Here is a 23,286-nt window from a genome sequence, read left to right on the forward strand (position 1 = left end):
GGAGCCCACAACTGGACACAGCACTGCAGGTGTGGCCTGAGCAGTGCTGAGCACAGGGGCACAAGAACCTCCCTTGTCCTGCTGCCCACACTGCTCCTGAGCCAGCCCAGGATGTCATTGGCTCTGCTGCCCACCTGGGCACTGCTGCCTCCTCTGCAGCTCCTCTCTCCCACCATCCCCAGCTCCCTCTCTGCCTGGCTGCTCTCAGCCACTCTGTCCCCAGTCTGTAGTGCTGCTTGGGGTTGTTGTGGCCAAAGTCATTTGGTCCGGAATCCCCCTGCTAGAGCAAGATAATACAGCTTAAATCACACAGGAACATGTCCAGGAGGGTTCTGAGTGTCTCCAGAGCTGGACACTCCCCAAGCTCTCCAGGCAGCCTGTTTCAGTGCTCTGCCATCCTTAATGTGAAGATTTTCTTCCTTATATTCACATGGTGCAGTTTGTGCCCAGTGTCCCTTGGCCTGTCACTGGGCACCAGGCCCAATTCCCCTTCCAGAGCAGGTTCATAGATTCACAGAATGGTTTGGGTTGGAAGAGACCTCAAAGCTCAGCTAGTTCCAACCTCCTGCCATGGGCAGAGACACCTTCCACTAGCCCAAGCTGCTCAAGGCCTCATCCAACCTGGCCCTGAACACCTCCAGCAAGTGAACATCCACAACTGGGGACATCCACAACCTCCCTGGGCAACCTCTTCCAGTGTCTCCCCTAAAGCAGATCACATTTGCAACCTTAAAGCACCTAAACGGCCACAAGCATCCTCCTGGATGACTGCTGGCTGTGGGGGTGCAGCCAGGACGGGCACAGCCTGCTCCCACACCCTCTCTGGTGATTGAACGAAGGAAAAAGGAGGTGCAGGCACTCAGGAAGATGCCAAACGCCACTCGCAGGCTGGCAGGAGCTGAGCCAACGGTGCCTGATTTATAAAAGACAATTTTCTTGGCTCCTTTGCTGCAGATAAATCACTTTGGAGCCCAGCCCAGCCCAGCCCAGCCCAGCCCAGCTCTGCTCGGCCGAGCTCTGCGCCAGCCACCGCACGGAGATTCCCCGGGAGGGAAGCATCCCTGGCTTGTCACCCCCGAGCTCCTGGTGGCACCGTGTGCTGCCGTGGCACCGTGTCCCTCTGCTGCCGTGGCACCGTGTCCCTCTGCTGCCGTGGCACCGTGTGCTGCCGTGGCACCGTGTCCCTCTGCTGCCGTGGCACCGTGTCCTGCTGCTGCCGTGGCACCGTGTCCCTCTGCTGCCGTGGCACCGTGTCCCTCTGCTGCCGTGGCACCGTGTCCTGCCGTGGCACCGTGTCCCGCTGCTGCCGTGGCACCGTGTCCCGCTGCTGCCGTGGCACCGTGTCCCGCTGCTGCCGTGGCACCGTGTCCCTCTGCTGCCGTGGCACCGTGTCCTGCTGCTGCCGTGGCACCGTGTCCCTCTGCTGCCGTGGCACCGTGTCCCTCTGCTGCCGTGGCACCGTGTCCCTCTGCTGCCGTGGCACCGTGTCCCGCTGCTGCCGTGGCACCGTGTCCCGCTGCTGCCGTGGCACCGTGCCCTGCCGTGGCACCGTGTCCCTCTGCTGCCGTGGCACCGTGTCCTGCTGCTGCCGTGGCACCGTGTCCTGCCGTGGCACCGTGTCCTGCTGCTGCCGTGGCACCGTGCCCTGCCGTGGCACCGTGTCCCTCTGCTGCCGTGGCACCGTGTCCCGCTGCTGCCGTGGCACCGTGTCCCTCTGCTGCCGTGGCACCGTGTCCCTCTGCTGCCGTGGCACCGTGTCCTGCTGTGGCACCGTGTCCTGCCGTGGCACCGTGTCCCTCTGCTTCCGTGGCACCGTGTCCCTCTGCTGCCATGGCACCGTGTCCTGCCGTGGCACCGTGTCCCGCTGATGCCGTGGCACCGTGTCCCGCTGCTGCCATGGCACTGTGTCCCTCTGCTGCCGTGGCACCGTGTCCCTCTGCTGCCGTGGCACCGTGTCCCGCAGCTGTCAGCCGGGGGGCAGCTGGGCGCTCGCTGCGCTCCCTCCTGCCTGTACGTACAGCGCAGCTGCCCTGGGCTCGCTGGGAGACGAAGGTTGGGACTGTTCTGTCCCCGCCTGCACGGCAGTAACTCAGAGCAGGGCACAGCCTTCCCCGAGGGCTCGAACCCAGCCGGCGCTGTCGGTGCTCGAGTCCCGGCGCCGCTTACGCCGGGAAATCAACTCGCTGCTGAGCGGTGCGGAGTGCTCACCTGCCCTGGGTGCTCACCTGCCTTGGGTGCTCACCTGCCCTGGGTGCTCACCTGCCCTGGGTGCTCACCTTCCTTGGGTGCTCACCTGCCCTGGGTGCTCACCTTCCTTGGGTGCTCACCTGCCCTGGGTGCTCACCTGCCCTGGGTGCTCACCTGCCCTGGGTGCTCACCTTCCTTGGGTGTTCACCTGCCCTGGGTCCTCACCTTCTCTGGGTGCTCACCTGCCCTGGGTGCTCACCTTCCCTGGGTGCTCACCTGCCCTGGGTGCTCACCTGCCCTGGGTGCTCACCTGCCCTGTGCTCACCGGCCCTGGGTGCTCCTGACCCTGGGCATTCACCTTCCTGGGCACAATTCCTTCCCTAAGTGCAATTCCTTCCCTAAGTGCAGTTCCTTCCAGGGTGCACACTTCTCCCTGGGTGGTCTCTCCTCCATGAGTGCTTCCCCTTTCCTGGCTGTTACCCACACCTCCCCCCACCCCCTTCTTGGGTGCTCTCCTTTCCCTGGGTGTTCATTCTGCTGTGGGTGCTCTGCCTTCCATGGTTACTTTCTCTTCTCCAGGTTCTCTTCCTTCCCTTGGGTACTCATCCTTCCCTGGGTGCTCATCTTTCCATGGCTGCTCATCTTTCCCTGGGTGCTCATCTTTCCATGGGTGCTCATCCTTCCATGGGTGCTCATCTTTCCAGGGACAGTCTCCCTTCCATGGATACTCTGCCTTCCCTGAGCGCTCCCTTTCCCATGGGGGCTCTCTCTTCTCTCGGTGCCAATGTCAGTCTGGAGTGGATTAGAAGGGCTGTGGTTAGGAGGTCAAGAGAGGTTCTCCTGCCCCTCTACTCTGCCTTGCTGAGGCCACATCTGGAGTACTGTGTCCAGTTCTGGGCCCCCGAGTTCGAGAGGGACATAGAACTGCTTGAGAAGAGTCCAGCCCAGAGCCACAGAGATGCTGAAGGGAAGGGAACAGCTCTGTTAGGAGCAGAGCCTGAGGGAGCTGGGGCTGTGCTGCTGGGAGAGGAGGAGGCTGAGAGGTGACCTCAGCAGTGGTTATCAATGTGTGCAGGTGAGTGGCAGGAGGCTGCAGCCAGGCTCTGCTGGGTGATGCCAGTGCCAGCACAAGGGGCAATGGTGGAAGCTGAGGCAGAGGAAGTTTCATTTAACCACGAGGAGGATTTTTCTCCCTGTGAGGGTGCCAGAGCCCTGGCACAGGCTGCCCAGGGGGGCTGTGGAGTCTCCCTCTGGAGATATTCAAACCCCACCTGTCTGTGTTGCTGTGTGATCTGCTCTGGGTGCTCCTGCTCTGGCAGGGGTTGGACTGGCTGAGCTTTGGAGGTCCCTTCCAGTCCCTGACACTGTGATTTATCCAGGTCTGGGCCAGCAGCTCTGCCAGGGATTCCTCCCTGGGGACTTTCCAGGAGGCCAGAGGAGCCCAGGCTGAGGCAGAACAAGGAGATAATGCTCCTGAAACGATCACATTTCCCTCCTCTGTGCAGACCTAGGAGGCTGTAAACAAGATACCCTTTAAACACATGCTTCCCTGCCATCCATCACCACGGCCTGACTTTATTATGCTCTACTTTAGATGTTATAAATTACATTTTAATGATAAATTCCACCATCCTGATGCAAAACTGCAGCCTCCTGTTGTTGGAGGAGACAAAAAAATCCCCCCCCCCCAACCCCAAGCCCCAGCAACAACAAATAACCCCAAACAGTACCATAAGAGATTTGTGGAAAGGGAAATGTGTATTTATCAGGTTGGACAGTTTAGGGGAGGGGAAAAAAAAGAGGCAATTGGTAAGTGAAATATTTGGATTTATGAATTGCTTCCTATTTGGAAAGGTCTCTGTGTCTTTTCCTGCTTCAAATGTCAACTCATTGCAGCTGTGGAGGGTGAGAAGCACTCCCTGCAGCTCTGGTGGTGTGTGGTAGGACCTCGTTGCCCTCCACAACTCCCTGCAAAGGAGGAGCAGCTGAGGGAGCTGAGATCGTTCAGCCTGGAGAAGAGGAGGCTGAGGAGAGACCTCATTGCTCTCTACAGCTGCCTGAAAGGAGGCTGGAGCCAGGTGGGGGTTGGACTCTTCTCCCTAACAACAAGTGACAGGACAAGAGGAGGTGGCCTCAAGTTGCACCAAGGGAGGTTTAGGTTGGAGATTAGGAACAATTTGTTTCCTGCCAGAGCAGACAGCAGTGGCACAGGCTGCCCAGGGAGGTGGTGAAGTGCCCAACCCTGTGGACACAGAATCACAGAACCAAGCAGGCAGGAAGAGAGCTCCAAGCTCAGCCAGCCCAACCTAGCACCCAGCCCTGCCCAACCAACCACACCATGGCACTAAGTGCCCCAGCCAGGCTTGGCCAAAACACCTCCAGCCACAGCCACTCCACCACCTCCCTGGGCAGCCCATTCCAATGCCAATCACTCTCTCTAACAACAACTTCCTTCTCACATCCAGCCTCAACCTGCCCTGGCACAGCTTCAGGCTGTGTCCCCTTCTTCTGTTGCTGCTTGCCTGGCAGCAGAGCCCAACCCCACCTGGCTACAGCCTCCCTGCAGGCAGCTGCAGGCAGCAATGAGCTCTGCCCTGAGCCTCCTCTGCTGCAGGCTGCACCCCCCCAGCTCCCTCAGCCTCTCCTCACAGGGCTGTGCTCCAGGCCCCTCCCCAGCCTTGTTGCCCTTCTCTGGGCACCTCCCAGCACCTCAGCATCTCTCTTGAATGGAGGAGCCCAGAACTGTTGAAGTGAGGCAGGAGGGATGTGTGGTGCTGCTGTGAAGTGGAGGAGGAAGAGCAGGAGGAAGCAGATTTGGGGGCAGGCAGCAGTGTGCATCCCTCCTCCTGCACCGTTTTTGCTCCCTCCTTCCTCTCTGGGCACAGGCCACGATGTCTCTCAAGAGATGCCAGGTTCAGCAGAGGCATCTCACAGCCCAGGGTCACATCCTGCACCACCTGAGATATTTGGGTGTCAGGACGAGGCTGAGTACCCAGATCTTGGGGTTCAGCCAGAGAAAAGCTGTGGCCAAAGGCACAGGGACTGCCTGGCTGAGCAAGGAGCTGGCTGGCAGTGCAAGTGGCCCATGTGGTGCCAGGGGCTGTGTCTGCCACAAGCAGGAGGGGACAAAGGGCTCTCCCTCCCCCCACCCCCAAGCCCTCTGCTGCCAACTCGGTGCTTTTGTCTGCACATCCATTACTGGAGCAGCTTTTGACTTCAGCAGAGATCGTGTCTCTGGCCTTCAGCAAATGGCTTTTTCAAGGTGAACAGCAGCTCTCTGCCAGGGCTGAGGCTCTGGGAGGCTTTGCAAAGAGCCTTCTTTATTTGGTGACAGCAGCTGGAGCCCCTAAGAAGGATCAGGGCTCCCTGGAGTGAACCTCCCCCCAGCTCCTGCCTGGAGAAACTCCCTGGAGGCAAAGGGGGCAAAAGCACATGGAGGAAAATAGGAGGAGGGAAACAGGAGGCACAGAGGGTGCTGAGGGAAGTAGGGGGCACAGAGGGTGCTGAGGGAAGCAGGGGGCACAGAGGGTGCTGAGAGAAGCAGGAGGCACAGAGGGTGCTGAGGGAAGCAGGGGGCACAGAGGGTGCTGAGAGAAGCAGGAGGCACAGAGGGTGCTGAGGGAAGCAGGGGGCACAGAGGGTGCTAAGGGAAGCAGGAGGCACAGAGGATGCTGAGGGAAGCAGAGGGTGCTGAAGGAAGCAGAGGGCACAGAGGCAAGCAGGGGGCATAGAGGCAAGCAGGGGTCATAGAGGCAAGCAGGGGGCACAGAGGCAAGCAGGGGGCACAGAGGGTCCCAGCGAGTGTGAGGCTGTATCCATGCAGCTGCCCCACCCTGAGGGCCATGGGTGTTGTGTGGGGAGGAGAGGATCCTGGGTGGGAGCCTGGATGTGAGGAGAGGAAGAGGCTGTTGGGGTTTGGAGAGCAGCACAGGAGGGTTTGCACCCCTCAGCGTGGGGCTGGAGGCAGCTGGTGGCCAATAAAGCCAAGGCCAGTGTGAGCTGGGGTCCGAGCTGCTGCTCCATGCCCAGCACTGCCAGTGGAGGGGGTGATGGAGAGGGAAGAACCTGGAGACCAAGCAGGCAGTGAGTGTGGAAGGGAGGAAACTCGGACACTGGTGCCAATGGTGCCACTGGTGCCACTTCTTCAGTCCCTAGACTCATCCCACTGCCCATCTCCCTCGGGCACAGAGTGCCCAGGTACCAAACCAAGCACCCCTGGGCACGGGAGAGGGTTGTGCTGGCGAGCTCAGAGGGCTGCTGTGAGCACACCTCGATGATTTATGCATGAGCACCCCTTCAGCCCATGCACGAACACCCAATTCGGTTTTGCATGGCCACCCAAGGAATCCGTGCATGAGCACCCAGTTAGGTCACACATGGGTGCCCACCTGCCCATCCTGAGCCCCTCAGCAGCAGCTCTCAGGGTGCTGGCACGGGCAGACCCCACAGGAAGCTGGCAGCTGGAGGAGGCTGGGGCTGAGTTTGCAGTCACAGCGAGGCAGGCACAGCTCCTGCCCTGGGAGCTTCAGTAGAGAAACCTCAGCAGAATTCCAGGCACTTTGGGGTGTTTTTTGGGTGAACCTGGCAAGGGAGAAGGGCAGCTCCTGGTAGGACTTGGGAAGAGGCTCCTTACAGAGCTGCAGCTCACAGGGACCTGGAGCTTTCTGCTGGTGGAAGAGCCACCACCAGTGGGAAGCTGGGATGAGGGCATCAAGTGCCCAAGTAGGAGCCTCCAGCAGTGCTGGACTGCATGCAGAAAGGGTCTGGGAGCACCTCAGGGAGCTGGGGTGCAGGGTAGAGAGGTGAGACTGGGGTGCCCTCAGCTCCATGCTTGCCTGATGGCTGCTTGCAGGAGATCTCAGGGGAAGTGGGTGGCTGAGAGCTGAGCCTGGAGGGGCAGAGATGTTTCTCTGGGCCCTAGGGGCAAAGGGAAGGGGCGAGCTGAAAACCCAGGCTGGCAACTGCCTGTGGAGCTGCGGTGTGAGCTGGAATCCAGCAGGAGCACAGCCCTCCTGGCCCCCAAGGCAAGCACAAGGGTTCCTCCCCCAGCATCAGGAGGCTGCAAAGCAGCTGGCAAGGAACAAACATGCCCAGGGTCCTGCATCAGCCCCAGCCCTGCCAGTGGCAGATGGTTGCCTGCAGACAGGAGCAAGCCCCAGACGTGGGCAGGGATCCCCCTGCAAGCACTGCAGCAGGAGGTCAGGCTCCCATGGTGATGTTCCTTCACCAGCTGTTGGGGAGCAGAAGGCACCTGGGGAGGTGTGGAGCTGGGCATGAAACCCTTCTCCCATCCCTTCCCTACTTTCCAGCGTGGCTCAGCCCTGGCACAGCCTCCCTCTTTGCCTGGCAGTTTGGGAAGCAGAAGGTGAGAGTGAGCAGGCATCAGGAGCTCTGCTCTGCCTTTGCACCCTCCCCTGCCACCCCCTGGCTGCTGGGGAGAGGGAAGAGCCTTCCTGGCTATTTTTGGGTTGGCTTCCCATGGAGATATGTGCGTGTGTGTGTGTGTGGCAGCTGCATGGAATGGGTCCTTCAGCCATCTGGGTGCCATCTCCCCTGAGCACCACCAACCTTTTGACCCCAGCTCAGCTGCGGCTGCTGAGGACGGGGCCGGGGAAGGCGATGCTGGGGCTGCAGGGTGGCACTGGGGGTGATGGGCTCAGCATCCCGGGGTGAAACGAGCTGGAGGAAGCTGGGGGCAGACGTGTGCCCAGCTGGTTGGGGCGGGTGAATCGGCAGCACCTGGTGGGCTATATTTAGGAGGAATGTAGGGCAGGCTGGAGCATCCCAGGCGATCTCCTTCCCGCAGCCTCTCTCTCGCACGGACCGCAGCATGTGAGGGCTGGAGCTGCCCGCAGGCTCTGGCAGACGAAGAAAGGGTGGGGGGAGGGGAGGATGGAGTGGAAGGGGCTGCCTTGACCCCCCGAGCAGATGGGGGCTGCTTGGGTGTGTGTGTGCGGGCAGGCTGCAGCTCCGGCCAGCTGGCAGAGCGCTCCAGAGACTGCTTGCACAGGAGCTCTTCTTGTGGCTGAGCGGCTGGAGGGGCACCCCTGGCAGATGAGCCTCGGGCTTTGGGGTTGGGGAAGGTTAGGGGGGTGCAGGGTGCTCCCCAACTCGCTGCTCCCCACCCCTGTTTCAGCTCTCTATCTGCTGCCGTGTGGCTGGCAGCGCCCTGGCTGGCACCGATGTGCTGGCAGCAGAGGACTTTGTTCTGCTGCATGGGAGATGCTTCAGTCCTCTTGCTGCCGTTAGCAGAGAGGCACACAGAAAGGTGAAGAGAGAAGCATCATTCCTGGCCCAAATTCCTCAGGTCTCTGCAGCACCAGAGGAGCTGGCAGCAGGAAGAGGCTGCCCTGCTGTTTGGGCAGGATTGAGTGCCCAGGAGGGTGCTGAGGAAGGGAGAAGTGCACTGTGGCTGAGGGGATGAGTGGGTGCTGTGGGCATTGCTGCCTGCTGGGTATCTCCCACCCTGTTGGCATCAGTTCTGCACACTTCCACATGGGTGCAGGTCCTGCTGCTAGCCCTGGTGGGAGCACCTGGCTGTGCTCTGGCAGCCTCCAGACCCTTGGGAAGGTGCAGCCTTGGGACCACCCTGCCCTGTGTCTCTGTGCCCATGCCAGCAGTGTGAGCTTTCAGCAGCTGAGCTCACATGAGAAGGGCTGAGGCTGCCTGTGCTGCAACCCCAGATCCTCACTGGGCTCTTCATTCCCGTTGCTTTCCAGCCCAGCATCCCTCTCTGCTCCATTTTGGCTGCAGCCTGTCACCCAGGTGCCCTCTCCCTGCAGCAGCAGCCTGGCAGTGGCTGCCCCCAGTGCTTCACTTCCCTGCTCCCAGCACAGCTTCCTTCCCCATGTCAGTCAGTCCTTCCTTGCATCCTGACCAGCCCAGCCTTGCATCTTGACTGGCACCACCTCCTCCTCCTCCCTCTGCTCCACGATGCCCGCGGTCCAGCTTCCCCTCTGCAGGGTCCCCACTGCCCCTGTGCCACTACGGCCCCCTCCTGGGCATCCAGTGGCCTAGAGTTGAAGGAAGGGGCTGTGCTCCCTGCCATGGCAGGTGTGATTGCTGTCAGACCCTGGGGCCACCAGTCTGGGGACTGTGGCATCCCTGAGGGCCACCACTCATAGCTGCATTCAAGGTCCAGCACAGTCTGCATCTCGGCTTCACAGTGCAGGGAATCAGAGGAACCAAAACTCTTCTCCCTCTCCTCCTTTTCTCTCTCCCCTTCTTTTCCCTTTCCTCCCCTTCTCCCTCTCGTCCTCCCGTGGCTGTGGATCCAGGCTGTGGGTGCTGCACCAGTGCTGTGGCCTCCTGCCAGTTCCACCAGCTTCCTGAAAAGCTGGTGGGAAAGAGGAGCTGCTGAAGGACCTGATGGTTCCCCAGTAGGTGTGTGAACAGGGAGAGGACACACACAGATGGGGCTGATGCTCTGCCAAGGTCTCAGCACCACCCATGACAGTTTCTGGGGGATGCATCTGTGCCCCCTCTAGCTGGGGCCACCACGGGGCTGACCTGCTGTGGGTGGGGACATGTGAATTGGACAGGAGGGACCATTTCTTCCCTGCAAGAGTGGCCAGGTGTTGAAACAGGCTGCCCAGGGAGGTGGTGGAGTCTGGAGGGCTTTCAAAGCCGTGGAGGTGTGGTGCTGAGGGTCTTGGTTTGGTGGTCACACTGCTGCTGGCTTGAAGGTTGGACCGGGTGACCTGAGAGGTATTGCCCAACCTTAACGCTTTGGTTTCGTGCTTCTAGGGGTGGTGGAGATGCCACCAGAGTTAGGGGGCTTAGGGCACCCTTCAGGGCTGCTCCCTGCCAGCATGATGGGAGAGAGGGGAGAGGGAGAGGGAGAGGGGAGAGAAAGAGAGGGAAAAGGGAGAGGGAGAGGGGAGAGGAAGAGAGGAGAGAGGAGAGAGAGAGGGGAGAGGGAGAGAAGGAGGGAGGAGAGGAGGGAGAGGAGAGGAGAGGAGAGGAGAGGAGAGGAGAGGAGAGGAGAGGAGAGGAGAGGAGAGGAGAGGAGAGGAGAGGAGAGGAGAGGAGAGGAGAGGGGAGAGGAGAGGAGAGGAGAGGAGAGGAGAGGGGAGAGGAGAGGAGAGGAGAGGAGAGGAGAGGAGAGGAGAGGAGAGGAGAGGAGAGGAGAGGAGAGGAGAGGAGAGGAGAGGAGAGGAGAGGAGAGGAGAGGAGAGGAGAGGAGAGGAGAGGAGAGGAGAGGAGAGGAGAGGAGAGGAGAGGAGAGGAGAGGAGAGGAGAGGAGGGGAGAGGAGGGGAGGGGAGGGGAGGGGAGGGGAGGGGAGAGGAGAGGAGAGGAGAGGAGAGGAGAGGAGAGGAGAGGAGAGGAGAGGAGAGGAGAGGAGAGGAGAGGAGAGGAGAGGAGAGGAGAGGAGAGGAGAGGAGAGGAGAGGAGAGGAGAGGAGAGGAGAGGAGAGGAGAGGAGAGGAGAGGAGAGGAGAGGAGAGGAGAGGAGAGGAGAGGAGAGGAGAGGAGAGGAGAGGAGAGGAGAGGAGAGGAGAGGGAGGGGAGAGGAGGAGGGAGAGGGAAAGAAGGAGGGAGGAGAGAAGTAGGGAGAGGGAGAGGAGGAGAGAGAGGGAGAGAAGGAGGGAAGAGGGAGAGAAGGGGGGAGGAGGGAGAGAAGGAGACAGGAAGGGAGGGAGAGAGGGAGGGGGAGAGAGAGAGAGGGAGGGAGGGGGAGAGAGAGAGGGAGAGGGAAAGGGAGAGGAGCCAGCATCAGGCTGGCTGCTGCCGTCAGGTCCGAGCAGAGCCGGGAGCTGGGCTGGGTTTCGGCTGGAGGACCCTGGCCGGAGCTGGATGCCGAAAGCGGCTGGGTGGTGCTGGCTCGGTTCTTACACTTCCAGGGAGGAATTTCAGCCCTGCTTGCTGCTCTCCACCTCTGCGGGCCCAGGGCGGCTGCTGCCCATTGGGGCAGAGCTGCTGAGGTGCAGCCAGAGCCGCGGCGGCTGCTGCTCAGCGGAGGAGAAGGCATCGGGAGGGCTGCGGATTAGAGGCTGAGTGACGGCTGAGGATTGCAGGCAGACAGCAGATCAATCACCGCCCAGCAGCTCCAGCGGGAAGCTTCCAGGTCCTGGAATGTTGCCTCAGGGAGGAAACAGCTCCGAATGCTTTGTGGTCTCCTTCCCTGAGAGCTCATCTCGGCGTCATCCTTCTCCCATCGTGTCTGGAGCAAATGGTTCAGCTCCAATCCTCTGGAAGGTCTCCAGGCAGTGACGTTTCTCAGGCTGGAGTGGTGGAGCTGGGGCTGCTTTTGGCAGAACCAGAGGGTGGATGGGGTTGGAAAGGGACCCCTGGAGATCATCAAGTCCAACCCCCCCCCTGCCAGAGCAGCATTACCCACAGCAGGGAGGCCTTGAGGGTCTCCAGAGACTCCTTGGAAAGATGCTGTAGTGTCCTTGGCTCTTAATCACAGAACTGTGAAGGTTGTCAAAGATCTCTAGAGGTCATCAGGTCCAACCTTCTGACCCAGTGCCACCATGGCCACTAGGCCATGTCCCAGAGTGCCACTTCTGCTTGGCTTTTTAACACCTCCAGAGATGGAGACTCCAACACCTCCCTGGGCAGCCTGTTCCAGGGCTCTGCCACCCCTCAAGGTGAGGAAGTTCCCTCTCAAGTTTAGATGGAGCTGCCTATCTTCAGGTTTATGCTCACTGCCTCTTGTCCTGCCACTGGGGACCACTGAGGAGAGTCTGGCCCCTTCCTCCTTGTCTGGAGACTTTGAAGACCTGTCTGGATGTGTCCCTGTGTGACCTGAGCTAGATTCTATGATCCTGCTCTGGCAGGGGTTGAACTGGATAAGCTCTGGAGGTCCCTTCCAACCTCTAGCATCCTGGGAGCCTGTCACCTATGGAGGTCCCTTCCAACCTCTAGCATCCTGGGAGCCTGTCACCTATGGAGGTCCCTTCCAACCTCTAGCATCCTGGGAGCCTGTCACCTATGGAGGTCCCTTCCAACCTCTAGCATCCTGGGAGCCTGTCACCTATGGAGGTCCCTTCCAACCTTTAGCATCCTGTGATCCTGTCACCTATGGAGGTCCCTTCCAACCTCTAGCATCCTGTGATCCAGTCACCTATGGAGGTCCCTTCCAACCTCTAGCATCCTGTGATTCAGTCACCTATGGAGGTCCCTTCCAACCTCTAGCATCCTGTGATCCTGTGATCTCTGGAGGTCCCTTCCAGCCCCTAGCATCCTGTGATCCTGCCACCTATGTAGATCTCTTCCAACTCCTACCACCCTGTTGTCAATACTCAGCACTCAGCCCACACTGAGCCTTCCTCCCTCCGAAGCAGAGGTCCCGCAGCGCCCGCGGCTGCTCCCTGCGGCTGCTCCCTGCGGCTGCTCCCTGCGGCTGCCGCAGCTCCCCGGGCGCTGGCGGCTGCTGCCAGGAGCTGTCGGTTTCTCAGCTCTTCACACCCTCCCTTTCCTCCTCGCCTCGAAGCCTGGATTCATCACACCTCTGCCAGGCAGCAGGGGGAAGCAGGGGAGGGGGTGGGCTTCAGCATCCCCCCTCCCAGCCTTCCCAGAATGCCAGAAGTGCCTGGTTGGGGAAGATCTTAAGAAGGTGGAGTCCACAACCTGGCATCTCCCTGCACACAGCTCAGACCCCATGGTCTCAGCCCTCAGCTCATCATTCCAACGTCTTTGGAACACCTTCAGGTGACACCACCAGCACCCTGGGCAGCCTCTGCCAGTGCCCTTTTGGTGAAGGAATTGTTCCTCTTGTCACAGGCTCACAGGATGTCAGGGGCTGGAAGGGACCCAAGGAGATCATTGAGTGCAGCCCCCCCCTGCCAGAGCAGGACAATGCTACCTAACACAGATCACAGAGCATCCAACCTCAACCTCCTCTGGTTCAACTCGAGGCTGTTTCCTCTTGTCCTGTCACTTGTTCCTTGGGAGAAGAGACCAATTCCCACCTGGCTCCAGACTCCTTTCAGGGAGTTGAAGAGAACCAGAAGGTGTCCCCTCAGCCTCCTCTTCTCCAGGCTGAACACCCTCAGCTGCTCCTCCCCAGCCCTGTTCTCCACACCTGCCACCAGCCCTTCTCCAGACCCACTCCAACCCTCCAATGTCCTCCTTGGAGTGAGGAGCCCAAAACTAAACTCAGTATCTGAGGTGCAGCCTCATCAGCACCCAGTGCTGGGGGACAATCGCTGCCCTGGTCCTGCATCCCATGCTCCAGATCCATTATGGAGATGCTGTGGGATCTGTAGGTCTTAGCATGGCTTCAGGCCCTTCATGGCAGAGTGGTAAGGGTTGGGAGATCTGAAGATCTACTCCAGCTCCTCATCCTGCTTCATTTCCATGCCTGGAAAGCAGGCAGAAGAGCTGGAGGCTGCCGATGGTGCTGGCACAGCCCACAGGAGCCCATCGGGGTGAGCTTGTGGCTGTGCTCCAAGTGGCAAGAGCTGGCTGGGGGATGATGGAGCTGGGGACTGGTAGAGCTGGAGAATGGTAGAGCTGGGGACTGGTAGAGCTGGGACTGGTAGAGCTGGGGAATGGTAGAGCTGGGGAATGGTAGAGCTGAGACTAGAGCTGGGGCTGGTAAAGCTGGAGAATGGTAGAGCTGGGGAATGGCAGAGCTGGGGACTGGTAGAGCTGGGACTAGAGCTGGGACTGGTAGAGCTGGGGGCTGGTAGAGCTGGAGACTGCTAGAGCTGGGACTGGTCTGCTTTTAATCCTGGTGTGAGGAACTGCACAGCCATCATCTGCTCTTGGAGGGGCATTCAGTCTTTCCTCTCTTTCCCTTGGCTAATTAATTTAATGGTTTTATGATTGCAGAGAGCTTAGCTGGGAGATACAGAATCTATATATAGAGGTATAGAGGGGGCTATAGATAGCTCCTGGAAGTGAGAACAGCTCCCACCCCCCCCTTGAACTGGGAGGCAAAGGGGAGGTCTTGCTGTGCTGGAGGAAGCTGATGGAGAGTCTGGGATCCAGCTGGCTGCACCCCCCCCCAGACACACTTGCTGGTGGCTCTTCCAGGACCTAGGAATTTCCAGCCACGTTGCTGAGGCTTGCACTGGGACGAAGAGAAGCTCCTCGACGCCCAGCCCAGCTCTGTGATGGTGCTCAGGACTGGCTGAGCAGCTCCATGCTGCGTGAGGGGGGAGTGCTGGTGCAATCCCCCCTTGCCTGTGGCTGAGGTTTGGTGCCACACTCAGGCTGGAGCCTCCCGAGGCTGTGAGCTGCAGATTGCCTTTGACAAACAGGGCCCAGAAGCTGCGTCTTGGAGGATGCAAATTATTCAGCAGCTCCCAGGAATAAAAACGCTCCCTGACAGCCTGCTGAGGGGACACACACACACACACACACGACACACGATGGGCTGTGACACCCTGTCACATCCCCTGCCAGCACCAGCTGCGCCAGCCCCCCCCCCCCCCCCCCCCCCCCCCCCCCCCCCCCCCCGGCCCTGCCACCACCTCCTGCCTGGCGAGCGGTGGAGGAGCAGGGTGCAAGGGGTTGTGGTTTCACGATTCCCAAAGGCAGGTGGATGTGACAGTAGGGAAGTGACATGAAGGAGAGAGGTTGGCTAAGGGATGGGGACCATCAGAGCAGGCAGCAGACCCCCAGGGCCATCCATGCAGCGAGGAGGATGCGTGGGTGTGGGTGCAGCCCACCTAAAGCATCCCAGTTCAGCATCTCGCTCCGCAGGGCATAGGGGGGAGGGGGGGGGGTGGGGGTGCTGAGAGTGAGATTAAGCTGCAAGAGTGGCTGAGAGCTGTGTGCAGGAGTTGGTTTGAAATTGGCCAGGAGCTGATAATGGAGGAGATGAAGATCTGGCAGATGTCTCCTGGGGTCATTTTGCAGATCTGATTTGCCAGGGGCCGGGCAGGTAGATCTTGCAGCAAAGCTTCGTTGTCAGCTGAGATTCAATTCACGCTCAGAAGATAAGCAGCGGTGAAGCTGTACCTGGCTGTGAGCCCACAGCAGAACCCTCCCCCAGGGCTGTCCCCACGTGGGTCACGTTAGGGTTGGACACTGCAGTGCTGGCCAGGGTGAGCTGGACCCAAACAGGGGCTGTTTGCATGGGTGAAATGATTTTGTGCCTCTCCCCTCACTGCAGAGGTGCCTGAGCCCAGCTGGCTGCATGTACCTGGCCAAGGCTGGCTGTGGGGATGTGGTGTGGCAGTGCTGGCACAGCCACAAAGCAACCCATGGAGGTTTTGAGACCTGTCCCTTGCCCCAGCCCTGTACAGCCACATTTTCCTTCACTCCTGGGTCCCACAAAGTCCAAAGCCCTCCCAAACTCTAAAGATCATTCAGAGGAGGATGGGAAATGAATGACAAGGGGAGAAGATGTTTGGAGCCAATCCCTTCTGGAGGTGGCATTTAAGCAGATGGAGGAATGGAGCTGGTGCTGTCTGAAGAGGATGTGATGGAAATGTGAATATGGAGAGGATGCTCCAACCACCTCGTGGGGGCTGTTTGCCCTCTGAGATCTTAATGCAACAGCAACTTGTGCCCACTGACCCACAACCAGCTGCTTGCACAAACACTGCCAAGCCTTTGGAGGGGGAAGGAGCCACTTTCAAAGCTCAGGAAAGCCCTGAGCATGAGCTCCCTCTGATTGCCAACAGGTAGAGATGGAAGCTGGGCAGTGCCAGGGCTGCATCCCTCACTGAGTGCCCTTCAAAAAGGCTTTTGCTGCCCTTGCTGATAGCTGTGCCCAGGGTAACCTGGCACACATGGTGCTCAGGTGATAAGGTATGAAGAAGAGATTCATTACAGTGAGGGTGGGGAGAGACTGGCACAGGTTGAGGGTGATGAGACCCTGGCACAGGTTGCCCAGGGAGGTTGTGGAGCACAGAAGCACCCAATGTGATCAAAGATCCCATTGGGTGCTTCTGTGCTCCACAACCTCCCTGGAGGTGTTCAGGACCAGGTTGGATGAGACCTTGAGTGACCTGTTCTAGTGGGAAGTGATCACCTGCAGACCAGTGCCAAGTGGTGTCCCTCAGGGGTTTGACATCTTTGTCAGTGGCATGGACAGAGGAAGCAGTGCACCCTCAGCAAGTCTGCAGATGGCACCAAGCTGTGTGGCACAGTCGCTTGCTAGAGAGCAGGGATCCACTCAGAGGGACCTGGACAGGCTGCAGAGCTGTGCCCAGGCCAACCTCATGGTGTTCAACAAGGCCAAGTGTAAGGTCCTGCACCTGGGTGGGTGCAATCCCAAGCACAGCTCCAGGCTGGGTGGGGAATGGCTGAGAGCAGCCCTGAGGAACAGGATCTGGGGGTCTGGGGTGATGCAAAGCTCAACAGGAGCCTGCAGTGTGAGTGCAGCCCAGACACAACCCTGTGCAGTGTGGGCACAGGGCAAGGGAGGGGATTCTGCCCCTTGGCTCTGCTCTCCTCAGAGCCCACCTGAAGGCATGAAGAAGAGATTCATTACAGTGAGGGTTGGGGAAACACTGGAACAGGTTGCCCAGGGAGGTCCTGGATGTTCCCTTCCTGGAGGTATTCAAGACCAGGTTGGGTGAGACCTTGAGCATCCTGGGCTGGTGAGATGTGTCCCTGCCCATGGCAGGGGTGGGTTGAAACTGGCTGAGCTTGAGGCTCCCTTTCAAGCCAGCCCTGAGAGAGGCTGAGGGACCTGAGGCTTTTTAGTCTGGAGAAGAGAAGACTCAGAGGGGATTTGATAAATGTTTATAACTATCTGAGGGCTGCCTGGGGCGGGGACAGGCTCTGCTCACTGCTCCCTGGGACAGGACAAGCAGCAATGGATGGAAGCTGCAGCACAGGAGGTTCCAGCTCAGCACAAGGGAGAACTTCTTGCCTGGAAGGGTCCCAGAGCCCTGGCACAGGCTGTCCAGAGAGGTTGTGGAGTCTCCTCTGGAGCCTTTCCAGGCCTGTCTGGATGTGTTCCTCTGTGATCTGTGTTAGGATTGTCCTGCTCTGGCAGGGGGTTGGACTGGATGACCTCCTTGGGTCCCTTCCAACCCCTGCCATCCTGTGAGCCTGTGATCCTGTGAACCCATTCTATACCAGCACCACTGCTACCCTCTCTCTGGGACAGCAAAGTGGCTCTCTCATGGCTGGCCATGAGCAAGGCACCCATGCCAGACCCAGGCTTTTGATTCCTGTTGGGGGTGGGCATTGGCATGGTTAATATTTATCTATCAGCAGCTTGCAATTAATCCTTTCCAGGATGCTCCTGTGCTTGGCTGAAGCAGCTAAATGCAGCTGATCCCTGGCAGGCAGGCTCAGGGATGTGCTTTGCTTCTCGATCGATAGCAAAGGGGCTTGGTTTAAAATTTTCCACCATGCTTTTTTATTCCATGGTGCTGCTGATTTCCTCCCCCCCCCCCCACCACACACACCCCCAGGCAGCTCTGCCGCCTCCTCGGCAAGGAGAATGCGAGGAGAGAGATAGGATTGAGAGGGGAATTCCCCCTCCAGGCATTTTCACACCTTTTTAAGGCTTTGGTGTCCTTGGCGGTGGGCAGGGATGGTGATGAGGCAGGCAGGAGGGAGTTGGTACTGCGGTGCAGGGAGATGGAATCAGAGAAGCAGAAGTGGTTGGGTTGGGGAAGCCCTCTAAGATCAAAGCCAAGCACCAACACAAGACCATCATGGCCATCAAATCATGGCCCCAAGTGCCATGGCTACAGGTCTCTTGAGCCTTCGGGAGGCTCAGGGGTGACCTCGTTGCTGTCTACAACTCCCTGCAGGGAGGCTGTAGCCAGGTGGGGTTGGGCTCTGCTGCCAGGCAGCCAGGGACAGAAGAAGGGGACACAGCCTGAAGCTGTGCCAGGGCAGGTTCAGGCTGGATGTTAGGAGGAAGTTGTTGTCAGAGAGAGTGATTGGCATTGGAATGGGCTGCCCAGGGAGGTGGTGGAGTGGCTGTGGCTGGAGGTGTTGAAGCCAAGCCTGGCTGGGGCACTTAGTGCCATGGTGTGGTTGGTTGGGCAGGGCTGGGTGCTAGGTTATGCTGGCTGAGCTTGGAGCTCTCTTCCAGCCTGCTTGGTTCTGTGATTCTATGAACACCTCCCCTGGGCACTAAGCTCTCACTTCCCTGGAGCATCCCTCCTGTTTTGAGCTGAGGTTTGCAGCCCTGGGGGGTGAAAACAAGCTGCATGCACAGGGTGGGGCAGATGAGGAACACCCCAAATCTCCCCCTGGAAGCCCAGTTGGTAGCCCTGGGGTTTGCCCATGCCCTGGTCTGCTCGTGGAGGGGGAATCTCCGTTTCAGGCGTGGTATGGTTTAGGCAGTGCTGGAGTCAAGTAGCTCAATTAAGCGATAACTGCCTCTGTACAGCTGCCCACACGGCCCGAGGTAAATCATTAAACGCTGAAATAATCCAGCAGATGGGAAACAGCACAGGGAGGGAGCCGAGAGGAACCCGAACGGCTCCTGCCGCGGCAGCAGCTGCACGGCGCCTGGGATGCTGCTCCTGGTGCCGTGAACCTCCAGAGCTGCAGCTTTGCATGCCTTCAGGGTCACACAGCCCCAGCTGCAGCCAGCACCCTGCAGCTCGGGCCACATCCAGCATCCCACAGCCCTGGCTGCAGCCAGCATCCCACAGCCCTCTGCACATCCAGCACCCTGCATCTTTGGTCATATCCAGCATCCCACAGCCCTCTCCACATCCAGCACCCTGCATCTTTGGTCATATCCAGCATCCCACAGCCCTCTCCACATCCAGCACCCTGCATCTTTGGTCATATCCAGCATCCCACAGCCCTCTCCATATCCAGCACCCTGCATCTTTGGTCATATCCAGCATCCCACAGCCCTCTCCACATCCAGCACCCTGCATCTTTGGCCACATCCAGCATCCCACAGCCCTCTCCATATCCAGCACCCTGCATCTTTGGTCATATCCAGCATCCCACAGCCCCCTCCACATCCAGCACCCTGCAGCTCTGGCCACATCCAGTGTCCCACAGCCCTGGCCACAGCCAATATCCCTTAGCCCTGGCTGTATCCAGCACCCTGCAGCTTTGGCTGCATCCAGTATCCCACAACTCTCTCCACATTCAGCATCCCACAGCCCCAGCTGCATCCCAGCAGCATCCCAGAGCCCAGGTCATATTAAGGTCTCCCCAGCTCTGGCCACATGCAGTATTCCACAGCCCTCTCCACATCCACTATTTCCCAACCCCTGCTGCATCCAACACCACACAGCCCTGCTCAGCCATGCTGAGTGCTGGAGGATGGTACCCTGCAGATGCCACATGTAGGCACAGCCCTGGGGGTGCTCTGCTTGTGGAGTGTCTGTAGGTACCCCAGGGATGGAGAGACTGAGATGTGCTCCCCACATAGCTGGCCTCAGTGGGGACTGTCCTGCTTGATCCCACTCTGGAAGCTTCATGTCTCCATGTCCTGAAATTGTGCCAGGGGAGGTTTAGGTTGGACATTAGGAACAATTTTATTCCTGCAAGAGTGGGCAGGAATTGGAACTGGCTGTCCAGGGAGGTGATGGAGTCCCCATCCTTGGAGGTGTTCATAGAATCATAGAACCAAGCAGGTTGGAAGAGACCTCCAAGCTCAGTCAGTCCAACCTAGCCCCCAACCCTGGCCAATGAACCAGACCATGGCACTAAGGATGCCATTGGCTCTGCTGCCCACCTGGGCACTGCTGCCTCCTCTTCAGCTCCTCTCTCCCAGCACCCCCAGCTCCCTCTCTGCCTGGCTGCTCTCAGCCACTCTGGCCCCAGCCTGTAGTGCTGCTTGGGGTTGTGTTGGGGTGCAGAGAGTGACTTGATAGTCCTGCCCAGTGCCCAGCTAGTCAGGTGGGTTTATGTGGTGGCAGAGCAGACAGATGGCATCCACCTATTGAGCAGCCTCTGCCCCAGGGCTGGCATCTCCACGGTCAGCACTGCTCCCACAGCATCACAGCAACAGGCAGGTTGGCAAAGCCCCTCAGGATCCCCAAGCCCAACCTAGAACCCTACTCAGCAAGATTCACCTTAAACCATATCCCTGAGCACCACATCCAACTATCCTTAAACCCTCTCCCCACCCAGAGCGATGCAGAGCTCAGGGCTCCCTCTCCAGCTGAGCTGGAACTGGGAAGTTTTGCAGCACCTTCTCATTTCCCAAAGGGAATCCAGCCCCAGGCTCTCCCTGCTCCTTCTGCAAGCCATTCCCTGTGACTTCCCCATCTGTCACTAGGCTCAGCCTCACCACGACAAGTGTGTGGCACTCTCCCCCATGCCTCTGGCTGGCAGTGAGGAGGCTCCATCCATCCCTGCTTGTAGAGGGAGTGGAGCTCCGTGGATGAGAGCCTGGGGTAATTGATATTATCATCAAATCCAGCAGGATGCAGATTGTCACAGAGCAAACAGCTGCCTGCTGCTCCTCAGGGAGCCAGAGGGGAGAGGAGAGGGAGATGTGGTGGCCACGGCTGCTCAGATCTTCCCTTGATGTGAGGCTGAGGATGATGGGAAGGAGGATGAAGGATTGGGAAAGCCAAGATGTGTGCAGCCCTGGGGAATCCTGCACCTCTGAGATGTGGCTTTCTGTGGTGGGCTGAGGTGGTTTGTCACATGCATAAGGGCTTAGGATGGGGACCTGGAGCTGGCTGGACCCCGTGCCCACAACCAGTTCCCATCTCCCACTGGCTCCCTCTATGCTGTCACATCACAAGTGGTGATCCATTGGCCCATGAAGGCTGCTGGCACTGCCTGTGCCTGGAGGGAGCAGCTTCTGTGTGTAAAGGATGGCAGCCAGAAGCTCTGGGGTGCTCCTTGCCATAGTGAAGCATCCAGGTGGGGACCTTCATCCTGGCTCAACCCATCTGTCACTTGCTCATGCACTGCAGCCTCCTCCTGTTGTCCCCAGGATGGCTGTGGTGGCAGGGGACAAGGAGGTGGCCCTGGCACTGCAGCAGGTGGCATGGAGGGTTTGGCATTTTGAAGGCTCTGGCTCTGGCCCTCACCACATTTGAGGCCACAGCTTGAATCCTGACTTCAGTTTTGGACCACTCACTCCAAGAAGGACATTGAAGGGCTGGAGTGGGTCCAGAGAAGGGCAATGAAGCTGGGGAAGGGTTTGAAGAACAGGGCTGGGAAGGAGCAGCTGAGGGAGATGGAGGTGTTCAGCCTGGAGAGGAGGAGGCTGGAAGGAGACTTCATTGCTCAGAACAACCCCAGGATTGCTCCAGGACTGGGGCAGAGGGGCTGGAAACTGCCTGGTGGAACAGAACCTGGAGGTGCTGGTCAAGAGCAGGCTGCAGGTGAGGCAGGGTGTGCCCAGGTGGCCAAGAAGGGCACCAGCAGCCTGGTCTGGATCAGGGCTGGTGTGGAGAACAGGACCAGCCAAGTGATTGTCTGTCTGTGCTCAGCACCTGGAGTAGTGGGTTCAGTTTTGGGGCCCTCACTCCAAGAAGGACATTGAGAGGCTGGAGAAGGTCCAGAGAAGGGCAGCAAAGCTGGGGAAGGGTCTGGAGAACTGGAGGGGAGGAGCAGCTGAGGGTGTTGAGCCTGGAGAGGAGGAGGCTGAGAGACCTCACTGCTCTCTACAGCTCCCTGGGAGGAGGCTGGAGCCAGGTGTGAGTTGGTCTCACCTCTTGAGGAACAAGTGATAGGAGGAGGAAATGGCCTCAAACTGCCTCGGGGGAGGCTCGGGTAGATCAATTCGATCCCCCAAAAGGGTTGCTAAGCCCTGCCCCAGGCTGCCCAGAGCAGTCCCCACCCTTGGAGGGATTTCAAAGCCGTGGGGATGCGATGCTGAGCGACAGAGTTAAGCCTGGGGTGGCTGAGCCCAACGTTAAGCCTGGGGTGGCTGAACCCCACGTTAAGCCTGGGGTGGCTGAGCCCAACACAGCCTGTTGGAGGGGTCTCCAAGCACTAACTGTGCCACCTTGGGCACCTTAGGGGTGCCTGCAGAGCCAGCCTAGGCAAGTCTGCCCCCGGTTGGGGAAGCAGTTGTGTGCGGAGCCATAAATTAATTAAAGCCATCAAATAAAGCAGCACAACAGCCCCGGTGGGATCCTTTGCTAATGCAGCTGCTGGTTACGTTTAGGTATTAATATCCTGACAGGAGGGCTTTAATTATCAGCCTTTAAGCCTTGCTTTTTTCTCCTCCCTGCTCTCCAGCCTCTCCCGGCGCCGATCCCTCGCATCCCGCGGGAGCCTCCTGTCAGTTCGCGGCGCTCCCGGGGAGCATCCTTGCTCCCTACCCGTGGCTGCAGCCCAAGCCCTGTCTCCTACAGTCATTCTCAGCCCCCCCCGCCCCGGCTTCCTCCCTGCTGCTCCACCGGCATCGTGGATCAAACTGAACGAGTGTGAAGCTTCTTGCATGGAGATGCAGCAAAACAAAAGCCGATCCCGGCGGTGCTGCCGGCGGGGAAAGGGCTGCGGTGGTGTGGATGTGGCTAAGCTGTTGACAAGCTCAGCTGCTGGAAGGGGGTTGTGGCATCCTGGCTTGAGTGGGAGATGGCAATACAGAAGGGTTGGGGTTGGAAGGGGTCTCAAAGACCAGCTGGTTTCAAGCCCTCTGCTGTGGGCAGGGAAAGCTCTCCCCAGTGCAGGTTGTTCGAGGGTTTGTTAAGCCTGGTCTGGAATGCTTTGGACCACGAAGATGCTCAGGTTGCCCGGGGAGGTTGGGGAGTACTGAAGCACAGGTTGAGGGTGGTGAGACCCTGGCACAGGTTGCCCAGGGAGGTTGTGGAGCACAGAAGCACCCAATGTGATCAAAGATCACATTGGGTGCTTCTGTGCTCCACAACCTCCCTGGAGGTGTTCAGGACCAGGTTGGATGAGACTTGAGTGACCTGTTCTAGTGGGAGGTGTCTCTGCCTATGGTACAAGGGGGTTGGAACTGGCTGAGCTTTGAGGTCCCTTCCAACCCAAACCATTCTGTGGCTTCCAGGGATGAGTTGTCCACAGCTTCTCTGGGCAGCCTTTGTCTCACTACCTTCCTAGTAAAGAACTTCTTCCTACTGCCCAACCTCAGCCTCCTCTGCTCTAGTCTCAGATCATTGCTCCTTCTCCTCTCACCTTATAAACACCTCCTAAAAGTTCTTCTTCAGCTGCCCTCTACTCCCTTTAAGGCACTGGAAGGCCACTAAGAGGTCTCCCCAGAACCTCCACTTCTCCAGGTTGAACAGACCCAAACCTCTCCAGCCTGTCCCCATAGAGCAGGAGCTG

General features: G+C 59.0%; 1 protein-coding gene across 1 annotated transcript; it reads right to left on the reverse strand.

Annotated features, from left to right (window-relative positions):
- Positions 1–1,069: 1,069 nt before the first annotated feature.
- On the reverse strand, positions 1,070–22,400 carry LOC135190746 (trichohyalin-like). The gene is made up of 2 exons (XM_064172448.1): positions 22,395–22,400; positions 1,070–1,963 (listed from the first exon to the last, which is right to left on the reverse strand). The coding sequence occupies exons 1-2, from the start codon at positions 22,398–22,400 to the stop codon at positions 1,070–1,072; spliced, it is 900 nt and encodes a 299-aa protein (XP_064028518.1).
- Between the last annotated feature and the right edge of the window lie 886 nt (positions 22,401–23,286).

This window comes from Pogoniulus pusillus, chromosome 37 (assembly GCF_015220805.1).
Source record: "Pogoniulus pusillus isolate bPogPus1 chromosome 37, bPogPus1.pri, whole genome shotgun sequence".
Classification (NCBI taxonomy): Eukaryota; Metazoa; Chordata; class Aves; order Piciformes; family Lybiidae; genus Pogoniulus; species Pogoniulus pusillus.